At 37.9% G+C, this 20,666-nt stretch overlaps 1 protein-coding gene across 1 annotated transcript in view; it reads right to left on the reverse strand.

The window, feature by feature from the left end:
* The window catches only part of MORC1 (MORC family CW-type zinc finger 1), a 218,496-nt gene that overhangs the window by 116,977 nt on the left and 80,853 nt on the right, over nucleotides 1–20,666 (reverse strand). The window contains exons 12-14 of the mRNA XM_089330742.1: nucleotides 20,198–20,262; nucleotides 17,520–17,663; nucleotides 15,236–15,390 (exon numbers count right to left, since the gene is read on the reverse strand). Coding sequence (XP_089186868.1) covers nucleotides 15,236–15,390; nucleotides 17,520–17,663; nucleotides 20,198–20,262 — 364 coding nt within the window. The remainder of the gene's footprint in view (nucleotides 1–15,235; nucleotides 15,391–17,519; nucleotides 17,664–20,197; nucleotides 20,263–20,666) is intronic.

Consider the following 20,666-nt stretch of genomic DNA (forward strand, 5'->3'; position numbering starts at 1 on the left):
ATTAATGATATAAATCTATGACCCAACACCATCAATTATTACAGAACACTGGGGAAACCCTGTAAGATATTGGCACAGGCAAAGAGTTCTTGGAAAAGATTCGAGAAGCTCAGGCAATCAAAGTCAAAATTAACAAGACAATCAGATTAAGAGATGAGCAAAGTACTTAAACAGACATTTTTCAAAAGAGAAAATTCAAATGGCCAACAGACACATGAAAAAATGTTCAGGATCCCTAGCTATCAGAGAAATGCAAAATAAACCATAATGAGGTTTCACCTCACCTCAGTTAGAATGGCATTCTTACAGAAATCAAAAAACAACAAATGCTGGTGAGGATGTGGGGGAAAGGCACCCTAATCCACTGTTGGGGGGAATGTAAACTGGTATAGCCACTATGGAAGACAGTATGGAGATACCTCAAAAATCTGATATAGACCTACCATATAACCCCGCCATCCGCTTCCTAGGAATTTATCCAAAGGAAATGAAATCACTAAACAAAAGAGTTATCTGCACCTCTATGTTTATTGCAGCTCATTTCACAATAGCTAAGACATGGAATCAATATAAATGCCTGTCAAACAAGGGCTGGATAAAGAAATTATGGGATATGTACACTATGGGATATTACACAGCAATAAAAAAAAATGAAATCCAGTCATTTGCAACAAAATAGATGAATCTGGAAAACATCATACTTAGTGAAATAAGTCCCAGGGGACAAATACCATTAGTTCTCTGTGAGAACTAATAGAGCACCTAAAATGAAATCTGTAGAAGTGAATTTGACACTTCGAGAAGGGAAGGCTTGAGCCACCCTAGTCTTGACTTTCAAGGAACAGGTTTGTTTTTTTTTTTTCTTCATACTATATGTTGAACTCTTTACTTAACATACACATACTTTATATGTGTATAAAGTCAATTGAGAATGGATCTCAGTAAAAAATAAGAGTGACAATAAGAGAGAAAGGAGGAAGTTTGTAACGGTAAAGCTGTACAGTTCTGCATACATTCCTACGGACTTACTTTTAAGGGTACAGCTTAAAATGTGCCTCCAAATCCCACTAAGCTTGGTTGGTAAAAATGCCATCTTAATTGTTAAAGTGATCATATTAAGTGTTAAAGTGAACATATAAATACGATCAAATGTCTGGTCATCATAATAGATAGAATTAAAAAGGAGAGAATGTTCCAACATGGGAAGCGGTCCCCACAGAAGACTCATAGAATAACAATTGCTTTAAGTAACACTCTGACCTCAGGATCAGCCCTTATGGCTTCCTGGTTTGGCTGAAAAACCCATGAAAGCATTTCAGGCATGGAAAGCCAAGACACTGTGGCAAAAAATATTCTATATGAAGGATTTCTGTGAGTGAGATCCCAATAGAAAGAAGTGGGCATCAAAGAAGGATATACTTTTCTCTAAAGTAAAGAAAGAACTTTCACTTTGCTTATGACCTTGTCCAAATACTGATGGAGTTTGTAGATTCAAAAAGCTTCCATAGCCTAGGCAGCTCATGTCAAGGGCCTCGGGTGCTCACTGCTGTCATACATAAGAGTGTTAACTGTTAAATTAACAACAGGAGTCTCTGTGCACTAACTCCCCATGCAGGACCTCTGTTCTCAATGAGTTGTATCATGAAAGTTAACTGTAAAACTAGTTTTAAAACAGTTTTGTGTTGTGTGTGGAAGGAAATTGTTGAAATCTGTGTAAAAAGTTAACTGAAAATTAATCTTAGTGGAAAATGGGATGGGGAAGAGGAGAGGGAGAAGGAGGAGGGGTACAAGTATAGTTGGGAGGGTGGGTATGATGGCAAGAATTAACTATATTCCTAAAGTTATACTTATGAAATTTGTACTCCTTAAAAATAAATTAAATAATACATACATATACATACACACATACACACATATACTATTACTCAGCCTTAAAAAAAGAAAATTCTACCTTTGCAACAACTTAGATGAACATGGAGAACATTATGTTAAGTGAAATAAATCAGGCACAGAAAGACAAATAAATAAATCTGACTGGTAGGTGGAACCTAAAAATATCAAAATCATAGAATCAGAGTAGTCTGGTAGTTACAAGAGGCTAGAGGTGGGAGTTTGAGAAGCTGCTAGTGAAATGATACAAAATTCCAGTTAGATACGAGAAATAAGTTCAACAGGTCTGTCATACATCCTTAAAACTATAGTTCATTACAACACATTATACGCTTGAAAATTTCTTTACAAAAAGCAAGTTGGCAAACACATGTTTAAACATTCATGTTCATATAAGCATTACAGTAGCTAAAATATGGAAGCAACCAACTGTCCATCAATAGATAAGCAAAATGTAAATATACACAATGGAAGATTAGCTTTAAAAAGGAAGAAAAATCTGACACAGGCTGCAACGTGAATGAACCTTAAGGGTATTTATACAAAGTGAAATAAGCTAGTCACGTAAGGTGAAATTCTGTATAACTCCCTTTCATGGGACATTTAGAGTAGCCAAAATCAGGGACAAAAAGAGAATGGTGGTTACCAAAGCATGATAGGAGGAACAGAATAAGGATTTCTTGTTTCATGGACATAGTTTCAGTTTTGCAAGATGAAGAGGTCCGGAGACAGATGTTGTTGATGTTTCTACATGATGTATGAACTTAGTCCTGATGAACTGTGCATTTAAAATGTTAAGATACTAAATTTTATCATGTGTATTTTTTACTAAAATTAAAAAATGATAATTAAAACACTACAGAGTCCTACAGAGATTTAAGTTGCTGTGGTATTATACTTGTCCTCTTTCTAAATGTTACTCTCCCATGAAAACTGCAACTTTCCAAAAGAAGGACTGTGCTTTATAATGTGGCATATCTTCAGCACAGAACTCAACATTCTAACCTATCAACCCATCAAAAGATGTTGCTGCCACTGTTCTTGGCAAAATAACTCATTAAAATGCTGTTTGGAATAAGATGAAGGTAAAATAATTTCTTTCCTTGACACTATTAACTAAAATCGTTAATACAACACAGCTAACTTATTAAAGGAGTATCAACTGAGATCCCTAACACACACATTTTAGCAGTGACAATACTGCTAGGTTGTTAAAATGCATAAGCACACACTCCTCAAGGGTGGAGTGATCCTCTCCCTCCCTGTGTTGTGATCACACCATTCTCACACTCTTAGATGTTATGCAGTAATTCCCTTTCCACCTATCTTCTTTGGATGGAGAGGTACTTGAAGACAGTAGCTATGCTTAATTAAGACCTTGTTTACAATTGTTGATACACAGTGCTTCTTTTATAGAACTAAATAACACTGCAGCATTACTACTAAAGGCAGAAATGGAAAAATCACTAGCTAAAACACTTAAAAGATCAGGCCTCAGAGACTTTACAATATACAGGGCCACTTTCAGGGCAAAGAAATCAACCAAAATGGTTTTTTGGTAAGGGAGGTGGAAGAAAGAGGATTACAAATGGTTTCTATCTGTAGTCGTGGCTGAGTGGTTAAGGTGATGGACTAGAAATGGTTTCTGTCAACTTATGATGAATGGAGTCTTAACTATTTGCCTTCAAATAGATGCTACTCCAACATGCACTACTTTCATTTGCTATTAAATAAATTTTATTAAAACATATTAAACAATTATTAAAACAAATTTTCCATGATGTAGATCCTGAGGACAAGGTAAATGATTCAGCAAGCTGATAAGAAAGCCAGAGGGATGGTATTTGGAGGAAACATATCACAACAGTTTCTGTTTTCTTTTATGCAATGACTCAGTCTACAGAGATTTATACAGCTACTGTATCCCTTAAAACTGAGGACTGACATTATGGCACAGTGGGTTAAGCCACTGCTTGCTACACTGGCGTCCCATATCAGAGTACTAGCTGTTCCACTTCCAACCCAGCTCCCTGTTAATGTGCTGGTAAAACAGCTGAAGACATCCCACTGCTGCCCATATGGGAGACCCTAATGGAGTTTCAGGCTCCTTTCCTTGGCCTGTACCCATTCTGGTAGTTGTGGTATATGGGGAGTGAATCAGAGGATCTCCTCCCCCCACCCACACCCATAACTGTTCTTAAATAAATCTTTTTTAAAGTTCTGTGTATCCCAAATTATAGTGATGCCTGACACTGGAAGGTGCATACCTACTGACATTTTACAAAGTGTGTATGCAGAGAACTCTATGCTGAGAGTTTGCATCTGTAATAGTTCTTGTCTATCCTAGTCTGGTAAGAAATGGTAAAATCAATAACAATGATAATTGGCTGTCTTAGATTGGCCTCCACAATCAAAGTAGTGTATAAATTTGGATATTATTAATATAAGCTTTTTTATAAGATTTTTTATTTATTTATTTGACAGATAGAGTTACAGTGAGAAGGAGAGACAGAGAGAAAGGTCTTCCTTCCGTTGGTTCACCCCCCAAATGGCCGCTACAGCCAGAGCTATGCCGATCTGAAGCCAGGAGCCAGGTGCTTCTTCCTGGTCTCCCATGGGGTGCAGGGCCCAAGCACTTGGGCCATCCTCCACTGCTTTCACGGGCCACAGCAGAGAGCTGGACTGAAAGAGGAGCAACCGGGACTAGAACTGGCGCCCTTTTGGGATTCTGGCACCGAAGGCAAAGGATTAGCCAAGTAAGCCATGGTGCCGGACCAATATAAGCTTTTAATAATTGATCTCTGCATTAATGTGTACTCATGAGGCTTTTAACCTGCCCTTTCACCAGACATGAATGAATTGCAAAGAACAAAACTTCAAAATCTAAAGAAGTTATTGATTTTTAATGTAAATATTAAATATTTCCACTCACCTACACAGAGAGTCATGCAGGAAACACACAATTTATTAACTAAAAAAAAATTATTTTAGTATCCTCAAGTTGATTCATTTGAACATTCAGCTTACTGTTGTCAAAAGTAAGAGGCTGTGGCCCAGCGCTGTGGTATAGTGGGTAAAGACATCACCTGAATTGCCAGCATTCCATATGGGTGCCAAATCAAGTCCAGCTGCTCCACTTCTGATCTAGCTCTCTGCTATGGCCTAGGAAAGTAGCAGAGGATGGTACAAGTGCATGGGCCTCTGTACCCATGTGAGAGACCCAGAAGAAGCTCCTGGCTCCTGGCTTAGGATGAGCGCACTCTGGCCACTGCAGCCTGGGGAGTGAACCAGCAGATGGAAGATCTTTCTTTCTCTCTGCCTCTGCCTCTCTGTAACTCTGCTTTTTAAGTAAATAAACAAATATTAAAAAAAAAAAAAGTAAATGGCCCAAGTGTTTGGTGTTTGGGACCCAGCCAACCACGTGAGAAATCCATATGAAGCTCCTGACACCTGCCTTCTGCCTGGCCCAGGCCTGGACATTGTGGTCATCTGAAGAGTGAACCATTGGATGGAAGATCTTGCTATCTCTCCCTCTCTCTGCGTAACTCTATCAAATAAATATATAAATCTTTTAAAAATAGTCATTGGCTGAAAACAGAAAGCTAATATTCAGAATTATGGACTAATACATGTCTTGAGGCTTTTTTTTTTTTTTTTTTTGACAGGCAGAGTGGACAGTGAGAGAGAGAGACAGAGAGAAAAGTCTTCCTTTGCCATTGGTTCACCCTCCAATGGCCGCCAAGGCCGGCACACTGCGGCCGGCGCACTGCGCTGATACGATGGCAGGAGCCAGGTGCTTCTCCTGGTCTCCCATGGGGTGCAGGACCCAAGCACTTGGGCCATCCTCCACTGCACTTCCAGGCCATAGCAGAGAGCTGGCCTGGAAGAGGGGCAACCGGGACAGAATCCGGCGCACCGACCAGGACTAGAACCCGGTGTGCCGGCGCCGCAAGGCGGAGGATTAGCCTGTTGAGCCACGGCGCCAGCTATGTCTTGAGACTTTTGTTGGAAGAACCAACAAGCTAATTAATAGGATACTCTAAGATTAATACACACAAAATTAAAGTCTCAATTTCTCTAACAAGTATCTGAGAGAAGCTGTGAAAAGTTAATTTCCTGCTAGCTATGTACATAATGCTTTATGCAGAAGATTCCTAATTCTTAACTTAGTCTGATCGATTTTTCAGGAGTCTCATAAAGCCAGGAAGAAACAACCACAAATACTGTAATAATTTACTAAAATCTCACCAAAAACAAGTAACTACAAGAGCAGTTCACACAGTTAAATTTTCCTCTTAAAAATATGAGAAATGCAACATTCTCTTAGATATCAGTTTCATATATGTCCATAGAATTGACAATGACAATCAGGGAATCAGTTAGTCAAGGAGAGAAGCAATGTAATTCAATAGTAAACCACCAAAGCAAAGCCTTGATAATCTCCATCATGATAAAGGAAGCTTAAAACTCACCCAACCAGGAAAACAATTAGAGAAGGTATTTAAATCAGTTCTCTGCCTTAGGTAGTTCTGCATCTCAATAGATGACTGTATTCTATTTTTAAAGATCTCCCAAAATAGAAATTACATATGCATTTTCAGGGAATTATTAAATCACTTTCCTCCTCTGGTTTTGTCTTGCCTGTCATTACCACTTTTACTTTAACAGATGGACATCAGACCCTGCATCTACAGAGTTGTTCAAATCCACCTAATTATCAGCTTCCTCATTTCAGCTGGCAATGTGGTAAAACTTTCCCTACCTCCTTTTCAGGGCTTACTCTCCTTCTTAAACATGAGGATCCCCATAAGCTGAATAACTTTTTTACCACCATTCCCTAAACATATGATGATTAAAAAATTTTAAATTATTAATTTAATAATACTTCTGAATAATTTTATACTTTACTACCCACAATGACATCTGAAAAAGTTGAAAAATTTGCAACAAATGTATGCATGAGCCCTACTGCCATTTTAGACAATTACCAGTAGACACAGGCATTTGAGAACTGGAACCCTAATGAACATTCCAGGCTAGTTTTGCTGCCATCACAATTGCCTGGCATATTCTGAGGTCCCTCAGGCCATCATGGCTCCCTGTTGGGACCATGTAATTCTCCACATGGAAACAAGATGGGAGAGGGTGGCAGGATTCATTATGACAAATATCCAAGAATAGGGAGGCACACTGTTTCTTTTGGTTCCTTCTTTTTTTTTTAGGTTATATTTTTAATGTAGTCAATATTAACTGGTTTTCCTTGGGTACATTTCCAGTTTCTCTAATTCTTTTTAAAACATAGAAATAAAAATGAAACATAATAATCTAAAGAATATTCATAAAGGGTTCTGTATTACTGTGGGCAATAGTATCACCCCAGTATCTGATAGAATAGATTATGTTTCTACAAGGACTCACCTTCTTCTTTTTTTTTTTTAACTTTTATTTAATGAATATAAATTTCCAAAGTACAGAATATGGATTACAATGGCTTCCCCCCCATAATGTCCCTCCAACCCGCAACCCTCCCCTCCCCTTATCCACTCCCTCTCCCCTTCCATTCACATCAAGATTCATTTTCGATTCTCTTTATATACAGAAGATCAGTTTAGCATACATTAAGTAAAGATTTCAACAGTTTGCTCCCACACAGAAACATGAAGTGAAAAATACTGTTTGAGTACTAGTTATAGCATTAAATCTCAATGTACAGCACACTAAGGACAAAGATCCTACATGAGGAGTAAGTGCACAGTGACTCCTGTTGTTGACTTAACAAATTGACACTCTTGTTTATGGCATCAGTAATCACCATGAGCTGCCAAGGCTATGGAAGCCCCCTGAGTTCACTGACTCTGATCATTTTTAGACAAGGCCATGGTCAAAGTGAAAGTTCTCTCCTCCCTTCAGAGAAAGGTACCTCCTTCTTTGATGGCCCATTCTTTCCACTGGGATCTCACTCATGGAGATCTTTCATTTAGGTTTTTTTTCCCCCAGAGTGTCTTGGCTTTCCATGCCTGAAATACTCTCATGGGCTTTTCAGCCAGATCCGCATGCCTTAAGGGCTGATTCTGAGGCCAGAGTGCTGTTTAGGACATTTGCCATTCTATGGGTCTGCTGTGTATCTCGCTTCCCATGTTGGATCATTCTCTCCCTTTCTGATTCTATCAGCTAGTATTTGCAGACACTAGTCTTGTTTATGTGATCCCTTTGGTTCTTAGTCCTATCATTATGATCAATTGTGAACAGAAATTGATCACTGGGACTAGTGAGATGGCATTGGTACATGCCACCTCGATGGGATTGAATTCGAATCCCCTGGTATGTTTCTAACTCTACCGTTTGAAGCAAGTCAGCTTGAGCATGACAAGGACTCACCTTCTATTATTCACACACATGAAACCTACTGACTGATTTAATGTTCTTGAAAGTCTAATTACTCATATTGATTTAATTAATACAATTCATGTTTATGTCTAATTGCATTATTTTTATAGATTAGAAGAATAATATTTCAAATAAATTTTCACATATATTTAAATTACATATGATATTAGATTATACATATAGGTAGTAAAAGGTTATGATATAGTGAAACAACATATCCAACCTCTCGCAGTTACTCATTTTTCACGTTTTTATGGCAAGAGCAGCTAAAATCTATTTTATAAGCATGAATCCCACATACCATACAATTTTATTACCTGTACTCTTCATTTTGTACATCAGATTACTGATTGGAAAACAGTCTGACAATGTGATTTTTTCTTTTTTTAACAGAGGTCAATCCAATGAACTCCTGAATTACCCCATCATTTGCTGGGAACTGACATAAATTAATAATTTTAAACACAGTATACATTTATAAAATACAAATCAATTATGAAAAATGCCCCCTTTTTTAATTGTTATCTCTAACTCTTCTTACATTAAGATTTTATCCAAAGCACTTTTAGCAGTACTGTCAACCAATAAAACTACCAACTAACATGGATGGGTAACCAAATCACAGATTAAAAGAAGCTTTTCTTTAAAGAACTAGAAAAGCTATTTATTAAGGAAGAAATGTTAGAATTAGAATAGAATATTTTGGAACTCAGGAGAATATGAGCATTCCCATTCTTCATTAAGACACATATTTAATTATCTTTATGTATAGAAGCTTAACTCTATACTAAGTAAAGATTTCAACAGTTTGCACTCACATAGACACACAAAGTATAAAGTACAGTTTGAAGACAAGTTTTACTGTTAATTCTCATAGTATAACTCATCAAGGACAGAGGTCCTACATGGGGAGTAAGTACACAGTGACTCCTGTTGTTGATCTAACAACTGACACTCTTATTTATGACGTCAGTGATCGATCAGTGGAGACTCCTGTCATGAGCTGCCAAGGCTACAGAAGCCTTTTGAGTCTACAAACTACATCAGCAGACAGGGCCATAAGCAAAGTAGAAGATCTCTCCTCCTTTCAAAGAAAAGTACCTACTTCTTTGATGGCCCCTTTTTCCACTGGGATCTCACTCACAGAGATCCTTCATGTAGGTCATTTTTTGTCACAGTGTCTTGCCTTTCCACGCCTGAAATGCTCTCATGTGCTTTTCAGCCAGATCCGAATGCTTTACGGGCTCATTCTGAGGTCAGAGTGCTCTTTAGGGTGTTTGTCATTCTCTGAGTCTGCTGTGTGGCCTGTTTGCCATGTTGGATCATTCTCTCCTTTTTAATTCTATCTACTGTTATTACCAGACATTTGGTCTCATTTATGTGATGCCTTGAGAACTGATCTTTAAACATTAGTTTTACCATAGGAGAGACAATCAGACAAGTTATGCCTCCTGATGGAAGAAGGCACTACCATCTTTGAAGCACACTAACAAAAACCCCCACTAATCTTATCAAGATGCTAGTCCACAGGCACCAATTTATAAAGCAAAAACAACAAAACAGAATGGAAGAACCTGAAAAGCTACACAGCAATACAGTGAGAAAAACTGCAAGACAACAAATCCAGTTTTTCCTTCAAAAACATGGCAAAGAAGAAGGAGAGCAGTAATGGGGTGGGGGATTATATTATGACTGGAAATAATTAGAAATATGAACATGTGAATGATAAACTGCTTATTTTATGATGGCAAGGAAATATGGGTAATTTTTTCTGAGATTTTAGAAACTGAAGCTCATCAAAAGTGAAACAAAATTGTCTCCATAGCTAGCTGTATCCAGGTACCAGAACATTATCCATCTTTAAAGAAAATTTTCACTTAAAAAATTTTATGTCTCATTTTTTTAAAAAAGAATTATTTGAAAAACAGAGTTATAGAGAAAGAGACAGAGACTCAGACAGAGAGAAAGAGATCTTCCTTCTGTTGGCTCACTCTCCAGATGGCCATAACACCTAGGGCTGGGCCAGGCTGGAGCCAGGAGCTAGGAGCTTCTTTAGGTCTCCCAGTGAGGTGTCAGGGGCTAAACATTTGGACTGTCTTCTGTTGCTTTTCCCAGGCCACTAGCAGGGAGCTGGACTGGAAGTGGGGCAGCTGGTATATGAACTGGCACTCATATGGAATGCCAGCATCACAGGTGGTGTCTTTACCTATTATACTACACCACCAGCTCCACCCTGACACTTTTAAAATATACAAACTGGGAAACAAATATGAGTTAGATAATAACAAACTCAGGAAAATGTATACGTGGTTAACTGTTCTCAACCAGTGTCATATCCACCTACGTAGCCATTTCATCAGTGGAAATCATCATTGGATGGCTACAATACTTGATTTTCCTGTCATATGCAAAAGGATTTATATGAAGCCAGACTTTACATAAGTTGGAAAGATAATACACTAGTTAGAATTCAGCATTCAATTAAAAAAAAAAAAGGTCCTGACAGCTTGAAAGAATGTATTTAATAATGTGATAAAATGCAACTGGAATAAATGTATGATTTTACATTAGGGGCTAAAAACACTTACTGGAAAACCATAAGGAGGAGAGGTATAGCTTCACAAGATTACACATTAGCAGTTTTGTTAACAGTTTAATTGCTGTGAAAGACACCAACGGTCAATAATCTGCTCAAGGAAGAGTTAATACATTATTGGACAGCAGCAGATTTACAACTCAGAGGCAAGACGATGGTTCTATTTCAGTCGTGACTGCTTAGGTTCCATCTGGAGTACTTTGTAGGTGATATACTATAAAAGCATAGTGCTAGAATAGTGAGCATATTTGACATCACATTGAATACAGAGTAGAAATAGAACACGTAAGTGATAGGATAAAATAAGGCTCAAATGAGAAATAAGCTTGTCTTCAACTCTCTGGAGGCCTGTCATTTGCACAGGCTTTAAGCCTATTCTCCATGGTCCTGAGAGAGAATTCGGTTGGCGTGACTAACTCCTCCTCTTCCTTCAGGAAATATCGCTTCCTCAGAGGCCTTCCTGGCCTCCGGACTCCAGGCTCCCCACCACTGGCTTCTGAAGCTTTTGCTCTTCTCCGTTGGCCACACCAATCATATTTCTGAGCGTTAAGTAGTGCTAACCCTGTGTCTTAGCCCATTCAGGTTGCTACAACAAAATACCATAGACTGGGTGGCTTGAAAAAAAGAGAAATTTATTTCCCACAGTTCTGGAGGCTGGGCAGTCCGGAAGATCAAAGTGCTGGCAGTCTGTTAAGAGCCCACTTCCCTGTTTACATGTGGTGCTTTCTCACTCTAAAGACACGCTGTGGCTGCGGTGGAGACTCTCCCAGGCCTCTTTTACTGGGGAGCTCATTCTAATCACCAGGCCTCCGTAGCTATGACATAATCATCTCCCAAAAGTCCTAATACCATGATCCTGGGCATGAGGATTGCAGCATATAAATTTGAGCAGAGGCAAAAATTAGCCCATCTCACCCTGCTAGAATGCAAGTCCAGAGACAGAGTGGAATGTGTCTGATTTGTTAGTCCTAGCACAGTTGAGTGAAAGGACGAACACATGAGAAACAGATTTGGACTTAATATGAAGACATATTGTCAAATAGAGTTGTGCAGAGATTTATCGTCTCCGCAGGAGTTGGCAGTTTCCTGTTATAGGATGCCTTCACCTGGCTTAAACAGTAGTGAGATAAAAGGGATTAAAGGTAACTAGACTATAAGATCTTTTGCTTTCTTGCCAATGGAGATCTTACAATTTGAATTCTGCTGGGAAATGTTAACCTTACAAGTAGGAGAGAGTTTCTTTCATCACATCAGCTCAATTCTTGGCCATTTTGGAAAAGTTTAGTAACACATTCTTACATAATTGCTTCTGTTCAAACCCAAATTTCATTTAAAGTTTCTCCTCATCTTTTATTTTGCCTCTTTTTCCTCCCCAAAGCTGATGATTAATATTTCCATTTTACTTTAAGGATGCATAAAGCTCCAGAAAACAGAGTAGTAGACAGTAATGTGAGGTCAGACTTGTGGACAAGAAACATATTTCTGAGATTCTTAGCATCAACTATGCCAAAAGTAAATGCAGTTTTGATAAATGACACAAAGTCATTACCTCTCCACTTCCCTTTTTGCTGATTCGATTTTTACTAGGGCCCAATTTTCCATAGAAACAGATCAGATTTACAGCAAATGCAAAGATTGCATCTTTTATTTATAAGGCAAAAAGATCTTCCCAAATACTTTTCATTAAAATTATGGGCACTGTAATATTGGCTTTCAGAGTATTAGTCAAGCATTGCATAACTGGTTATTCCTAAGGGAATTAATGAGCAAAGCCCTTGAAGGTCGATCTCCTCAGAAATTACTGAGACTATCAATTCTGATCTTGATTACTTGATTTCATTTGTTAATGAAGTTTGCGAATGAAGCTGGGAGAAATACGAGCAAACACATGTGCTTGCTGTCCTTTCTCTATTCTCCATCTTTCTTCAAGGGGAACACTTTTGTGTGAGAGTATCATATAGCCCTAAATCAATTGGTAGACAAATATGGAATTAGGAAAACAATATTATTAACCATTAATTGTAAAAATGCAAACATAATTTTGAACATAATCACATCTGTTGAGAATGTTCTGAAAAAAACAGTGAGTGGGCGTTTAGCCCACTGGTTAAGTCACTTGTATCCACATCAGAGTACCTGGATTCAAGCTCTATTTCCTGGTTCTTACTCATCTGGATCCTTGGAGGCAGTGGTGATGACTCAGGGACTGAGTTTCTGCCACTCACATAGGAGACGTATACTGAGTTCCCAGCTCCCAGTTTGCTGCTGGCATTTGGGTAATAAACCAGTGGATGGGAGTGTTCTCTCTCTCTCGTTAATAAATAAATCTAATTTTTAGAAAACAGGCAAGTAGGGTAGGAATAGGGAATTATACAGAGTGGTAGGGGAGGCTGCCAAGTGTCAGCCTAGAGTTGTTGAGTACAACTGCTGTGATGATATCCACACACCCGGCAAAAGAACCTAGAGCTCCACCCACGAAAAGGACTCAGGACAACTCTACCAAGTGTGGTCTAGATGGAGAAAATTTAGTATCTATCTCTTTTTGAGGACTTAATTCCTTATGCTAAGGATGAGGAAGACAAGGAAGGAATTACAAAGATAATATGGGGAAATTCTGGGGAATTACACACACAATTTCAAATGCTTCATGTTGTCCTCTTGTATAGTGTCATCCTAGTATTTAGAATAGAAAGTTGAGACATCAGTTTGGTACAACATTTAAGATGCTGCTTGAGAGATCCACATCCATATAAGAGTACCCGGTTTGAGTCTCAGCTCCACATCTCTGGAAGGCAGCAGATGAGAGCTCAAATACTTGGATCTCTGCCACTCAGATTGAAATCCAGTCTCCTGGCTTTGGATTGATCCAGCCTTGATGCCACGGGCATTTGGGGAATAAACCAACAGATGCCAAGATCTCTGTTTCTCTGCCTTTAAAATAAAATAAAAATGAAAATAGACCAGAGAGTATATGCTTGATTAATAACATTTTCTACATGTTTAAGCAAATTTTGCTGAATAATTTAATTACTTCAAACATATCTGAAAAAATACATATAAAAACATGTATTCCCCAAGACACTGGCACAGGCAACAACTTTTTGGCTAAGACCTCAAAAGTAGAGGCAAAAATAGACAAATGTGATTATACTAAATTGAGAAGCTTCTACACAGCAAAAGAAACAATCAGCAGAGTGAAGACAACCAGTAGAATGGGAGAAAGTATTTGCAAACAATGCATATGATAAGGGATTAATACTCAGAATATACAAGGAGCTCTAGAAATTCAGCAACAAATCAAACAATCCAAGTTGAGAAACAAGCACAGAATCTGAAGAGACATTTTTCTTTTTCATGTATGTATGCACTTATTTATTTATCTGAAAGGTACAATGACAGAGGAAGAGAGGGAGACACACACATACAGAGAGAGAGGGAGAGAATCTTCTGCTCACTGGTTCACTACCCAAACACCAGGGCCAGCCTGAAGCCAGGATCCTGGAACTCCTTCCAGGTGTCCCATATGAGTGGTTATCTAACCTGCAATACCATAGCACTTGCCCTATGAATAGACATTCTTCAATGTAAAAATTACAAACAGCCAATAAACACATGAGAAAATGCTCAGTATCACTACTCATGAGAAAAATGCAAATAAAACCCACAATCAGATATCACCTTACTTCACTTACAATGACTAGTTCCAAGAAGTCAAAAAAATAATGAATGATGGCAAATATGAAAAAAGGGAACACTTAAATACTGGTGCTGAGGATTAAAATTAATAAAACCAGTATGGAGAATTCTCAAAAAACTAAAAATAGATCTACTATATGACCCAAATTCCCACTTCTGGAAATACATTCAAAGGAAATGAACTCAGCTATGAAAGACATAGCTGAATTCTCATACTTATTGCAGCGCTATCCACAACTGCAAAGCTAGGCAATTAACTTAGTTGCCCACCATTACATCAATGAATAAAGTAAATGTTACACATGCATATGATGAACTAATGAACAAAATGATATGCTTACATCTGGAACAACATAGAACTGGAGGACATTATGTTGAGCAAAATAAACCAGATACAGAAAGACAAATACCACATGTTTTCTCTTATATGTGGAAGCTGATTAAAAAAAAAAGTGTGGATACCATATTCTTTGGGATAGAGATATTTACAAATGTTACTTTCACTGAATTATATCCTTTAAATAATAATATACTCCTTTCCTCCTTTTTTGATCTTTGCTATGTTCTTTCTCATCCTCCTCCCCTCCCTATCTTTCTACTTTCAAAAATAAATGAATACTTACATACATAATTTTAAATGGCATATTATGATAATGGAATACTCACTGATCCCAGTGTCCTTACAGTACTGGACCAAGTATTGTCCCATAACTTTTAGTAGATTATTATATTCTTGGACATTGAGAAATTCCTGTTTATTATGAGATGGTTCCATGATCTCCAAAGGTATATTAACAACTCCAACCACACCTGCACCAAGTCTGAAGAAAAAAATGCATAAACATAAATATGTATTTTGTGAAATGTGTCTAAAGAGAAAGAAAAAAGAAAAGTCAAATATATCCTGTCATTTGAAATCATTTATTTTCAAAAACAAACTCATTCATTTGGTCTGAGCCACATCAAAGTTTAATAATCTATCTTATATTTTATATCATAAATCTGTGTGATCCGAGATGCATTTGGCCCTATAAAACAAAATCACTTTAGTACATCGTTTCTGAAATAATGTTGTTCTTTTTCCAAACTTACCACCTTACAAAGTGTGTCAGGGTAGGAGAGAAGCAGGGGCTTTTTATCAGGGAATACGTGATTCTCCTACTTGCACTGGTCAGAATGCCCTTTGCCTTCATCTGTCAGGCTGGATTTCTTTACATCATTGCAGAGGTTCATGGAGCGTTCAGTGAAATCCACTAAGTGAATACAAGGACTGGATTGCCCAGAGGGTAACAGGTATCTGCTGTCAGCTTAATGGATAAACTTGATTTTTCCCCACTTTTTAGTCCTGCTTGGTGATATGACCTGCTTGGAGAAGGAGCATCCATGTATCTAACCCATCAGAACTCCCCACTGCCCTTTGGCATGGCACACAGTCATGCCTGCCCAATTTGGGGCCCCTTCCCATGTTGTCTTTCTTCACCTTTCTCAAATACCCTAACTTCCCTTCACTATTCTGTAAGTCCGTACCGTGAGTCCATACTGGGGCATCACTTCTTCCAGGAGACCTGACTTGACTTCCTCCCATTTAGTTTTCTACTCCTCCACACTCATCTATAACACAGCTTTCTTTCTCCCTTTTCTCCCTTCCTCCCTTTCACTTTTTCTTTCTTGTTCAGCACAAGGCCCTGCCCCAGGACCTAGGAATACATTGATGGAAAAGAAACACAAGATTCTTGGTCATGAAGTTTCTTTTGTACTAAAGTGACAGGCACTACATTAATAAACAGATAAATGCATAACATAATTTAAGATGGCAATAAATGATATAAGGGAAATATACCAGGTACTATAATATGTGAAAAGTGACATGTGGAAGTGGCTGATGGCAGGGGCCAAGTTTAATTAGACAGTCATGAAAAAGTTTCCTGTAAAGGGGAATTCAGAGTTAATGCCTGAATGGTATGCTAGGGCCAGCAGTAAGATCTGAGTACAGAAGGTTCCAGGCAGAGAGAATCACAAGTGCCAAGGCCTTAAGACAGGAATGAGCTTAAGAGGTGTGAGGAACAGCGACTGCAGAAAGAGTGGCAAATGGGCACACAAGTGGGGTCCAAGAGCCAGGCAGAGGCCACGTCACTGGAAGACAACAGCAAACAGGTCTGTTCTAGATGGACTGAGGTTCTAAGCAACACAGTCAATTAGGTTTTAAAAGATCATTCTTCCTGTTTTCATACAATATTTTACAAAGTACATTTACAATCTTGTCCCTTCCCCTGCACTATCTATTCCTTAGCAAAAGACAGTGGGTCTTGATTATTTTTTCAGCAGAGCTCAGGACAGGACAGTGTGTAGCACATGATAATAAGTACGTGTTGTATGAACAATGAATGAGTTGCTTCACAGTGAGGGAGCAAGATGATAAATGTTCTCCCAATCCATGCTGCTGGTCATGGGTATCCTGCCTGATTTTGCCCTTTTTTGATGGTGCCTCTTCAGGGCGCTACATGTTTGATGAAAGTAGCTTGTGGAATTTTCGACCATTGGGAAATTACTAGAATGTTTTACTCTATACTCCAAATGAGCAGACAATTTTTAATAACATATGCTCATGCAGGTAACATGCAAGTACCTGTAGGGATGCAAATATCCCTAAAAGATTGTAGATTTTTCTTTTCTTTCTCTTCTAAAAATTCATATTATTTTTAAATTAGGAAATGGTAAGACATCAAGCTTGAAAAACTTCTAAAAAAAGTATGCTTTTTACTTAGAGCATGCTTGTAGGTTCATCGGCATTATAAATTAGCCAGATTAATGTCTGGTCATTGACAGGAAAGGTGAACAGAGGATGATGTCTGCTCCCATTATGATTGATCACTCCTCTCAGTCTGCAGACAGAATCTTAATGCAACCTCCCACTTCCTACGTGTGCATCTGAAAACAAAAATATACTTACAAGGACTTCAATTTCAACTGTGGACCCACTTTCTCATGCATTTTGATCAAACGGTTATTACTGTAAATGAACATCCCAGCTTGGTTTCGGTTTTCTATGTTCACTCCAAAGAACAGGGAGAGTGTTCTTTTTTTTTTTAGTTCTCTAGAGTTATATTTAGAAAAAAAATTATTAAATAAAAGTATGCAGTTTACAAAACAGTTAATAATTAAACTCAGAAAGTAAACATAAAAGGAATGATATATAAGATATAGATACTTTGCAAAAGCAGTGTATATACTCAGTATCACTGTGTAAGCTCATGTTATGCATAAATATGAAGAAACTAACTATACCAGTCAAATACAAGCATTTGCTACTTCAGAACAACGCTCCAATTTAAGTTTACAAGAACTAGAAAATGCCAAGAGTTTTTTGAGATGTTAACATACCCACAACATACAATGACAAGTGATGATTTGGCTGTATTACATTTTAGGTATTTCTAACACTTGATTCTAACTTTCAGCATGTTCTCAAGTCTCCAAAAACCCTACACAAATTGGAATGTGCCAAAACATACTCTCTAGCTTTCTGTGTAAACTTTTCCAAAACTAAAAGTAAATAAAAGTTAATATAGCAAGTTTACAAGCACACCAAAAATAAGCACCTGTTTTTCTGACTCTGTCATTCTACACTGTTTTGGGTGACTTTTCTATTAAAAGTATACAAACAGAAATTGAGAACCAGTAAGCTACAATAAAAACAAGGATAGTAACAGGAGTTCTGAAAAGTGCCTTGGTATGAGAGGCAGCTCTTGCTTCAAACACAACGTCTTTGTAGTAACTGTGCCTATGAATGAGCCACTTAAACCTTTCTGTCTCACCTGAAACACAAAAATGACTCCTCCCTGGTCACTCAGCATATCATGAGGACTAAGAGATAATGTTAAATATAAACCTGGAATAGGTTAGGTCCATAACAATTGTTATTTTCCTTTCCCAACCAAGAATGGCACCAAATAAAATTCTTCCCCTGCATTCACCCTGAGGCTCCTCATACTCCACACACTTTTGATTTTCAGGTCATGACCACGCAATAAAACAAATTCACTGGACTGATTAAATGTTTATATCATGAAAAGACAAGGGCAATCTGTTAGCCCTTCTATGTGGACACATAGCACATTAGGCTTTCTCAGGAAGCAGACTTGGAGTAGTATGTGTTTTTTAAATGTGTGTACATATAAAGCTAAACACATAGAGGCCACACTTTTTTCCAAGAAATCTCAATTCATTAACAAGATCCCAAATCTTCAACAATACAAAGTACCAATTATATAAAAGAGACCCTAAAACAAAGTAATTTAGGATATGACAAAATCATTCTGCGATATTGAGTGATATACTGTTTTCAGATTTTTTGAAGCAGAATTTTTCTATGAAAACAAATTCAGAGCAACTAGCAGTATTATTAATAAGTTGTGCATGGGCCACTTTTCATATATTTTACTGTAATTATAAACAAGTTAACAGAAAGGTTTTTCTTTCTAATTACTTTAGAAAGGATTTTGTCAACTAAAATTTCTGTGACACCTATTTAAATTACTTTGATAAATGTTAAGTAAAATTTTTCAAATTTATTTTCATAAATGCATAATTAATATTTCAAATTTGTTCTGAGAAGAGCTATGGTTATATGATAGTGCATGGTTGACCAAACAAAATGCTACATCCTTAACATACTTCCCTAAAAATAATTTCTCAAAGATACTGCAGTTTTCAAAGTCTGATCCTATTTGGACAATAATAATAATTTTAGCATTTGAGCTAGAGAAAGCAAATCAACCTTACAAATGAAAATATATGACTGGCGCCGTGGCTCACTAGGCTAATCCTCCACCTAGCGGCGCTGGCACACCGGGTTCTAGTCCCAGTCGGGGTGCCGGATTCTGTCCCGGTTGCCCCTCTTCCAGCCCAGCTCTCTGCTGTGGCCCGGGAGTGTAGTGGAGGATGGCCCAAGTACTTGGGCCCTGCACCCCATGGGAGACCAGGAGAAGCACCTGGCTCCTGCCATTGGATCAGCGCGGTGCACCGGCCGCAGTGCGCCGGCCACGGCGGCCATTGGAGGGTGAACCAACTGCAAAAGGAAGCCCTTTCTCTCTGTCTCTCTCTCACTCTTCACTCTGCCTGTCAAAAAGAAAAAAAATGAAAATATGTGATTTTGTTAACACAGACTTGCTGTTTCTATTCTGACTCTATAAGCGATACACTTACTGGAACACTATTTCATATCTTAAATTTTCAGCTACTAGACAAAGGAAGAGAACAGAGATCAAGCCTTTAGAGTTGAATGGCACAGCATACAGAGAGACAGTGAGATTGTCAGCTGATTCCCTGGGTAGTTCTTCATCTAAGTATTTTCATCCAATCAAATGCTGATCTAATTTTTCATTCTTTTTCCAGAAGTTTTACTATACTGCAGACGTATTTGTGCACATTAAAATATATACTTCAAAAATATTTTCCATTGCTTATCTTGGCTGGAGGAACCTTGATCATATTCAGATTAGAATTACAAAACAGCACAAGATGCGAAAGAGAAATTGTCACAGTAACAACAGTATCTTCCTTCTTAGACATAAGAGTTTGTTTTAACATCATAGAGGATTCCTGCAAACAGAAAACCTTATGCCTTACCTTCGTTTCTTTGTAAGATTCATTTGCTTTGCTTCTACATCCTCCAAAGCTTTCTGTAATTCATCCTAAAAAAGAACATTGTTTTATGGGAGGACATAAAGCCACTGAAGTGATGAAAGGTGAATTTCATATTATCCTATTATCCAAATGCTTCAAGACTAACAATGATAGGTCACATTGCCTACTGCAGTTTTGCCATGGTAGATACTCAACAAGCAGTTGACAAATGACTAAGTTCCAATAGCTTAGAAGGTAAACAGAATGCTAGCCCACTGCATTTTTTTTTTTTTTGCACGTATTCAGGTGTCCTCTCTGCTTTTTAGAAGGAAGAAATTTTATTCCTTACAATGGCATAATGGCTTTGACATAAGCTACCTGAAAATGTGGGTGAGTTATTCAGTGCACCCTGGCTTTGGCTTTTGTCTGCAAAAACAGGAAATGCTCAATTATGTGATGACTAAAGCTTCTA

This window comes from Oryctolagus cuniculus, chromosome 4, assembly GCF_051225735.1.
Source record: "Oryctolagus cuniculus isolate XC-2025 breed Fujian yellow rabbit chromosome 4, ASM5122573v1, whole genome shotgun sequence".
Classification (NCBI taxonomy): domain Eukaryota; kingdom Metazoa; phylum Chordata; class Mammalia; order Lagomorpha; family Leporidae; genus Oryctolagus; species Oryctolagus cuniculus.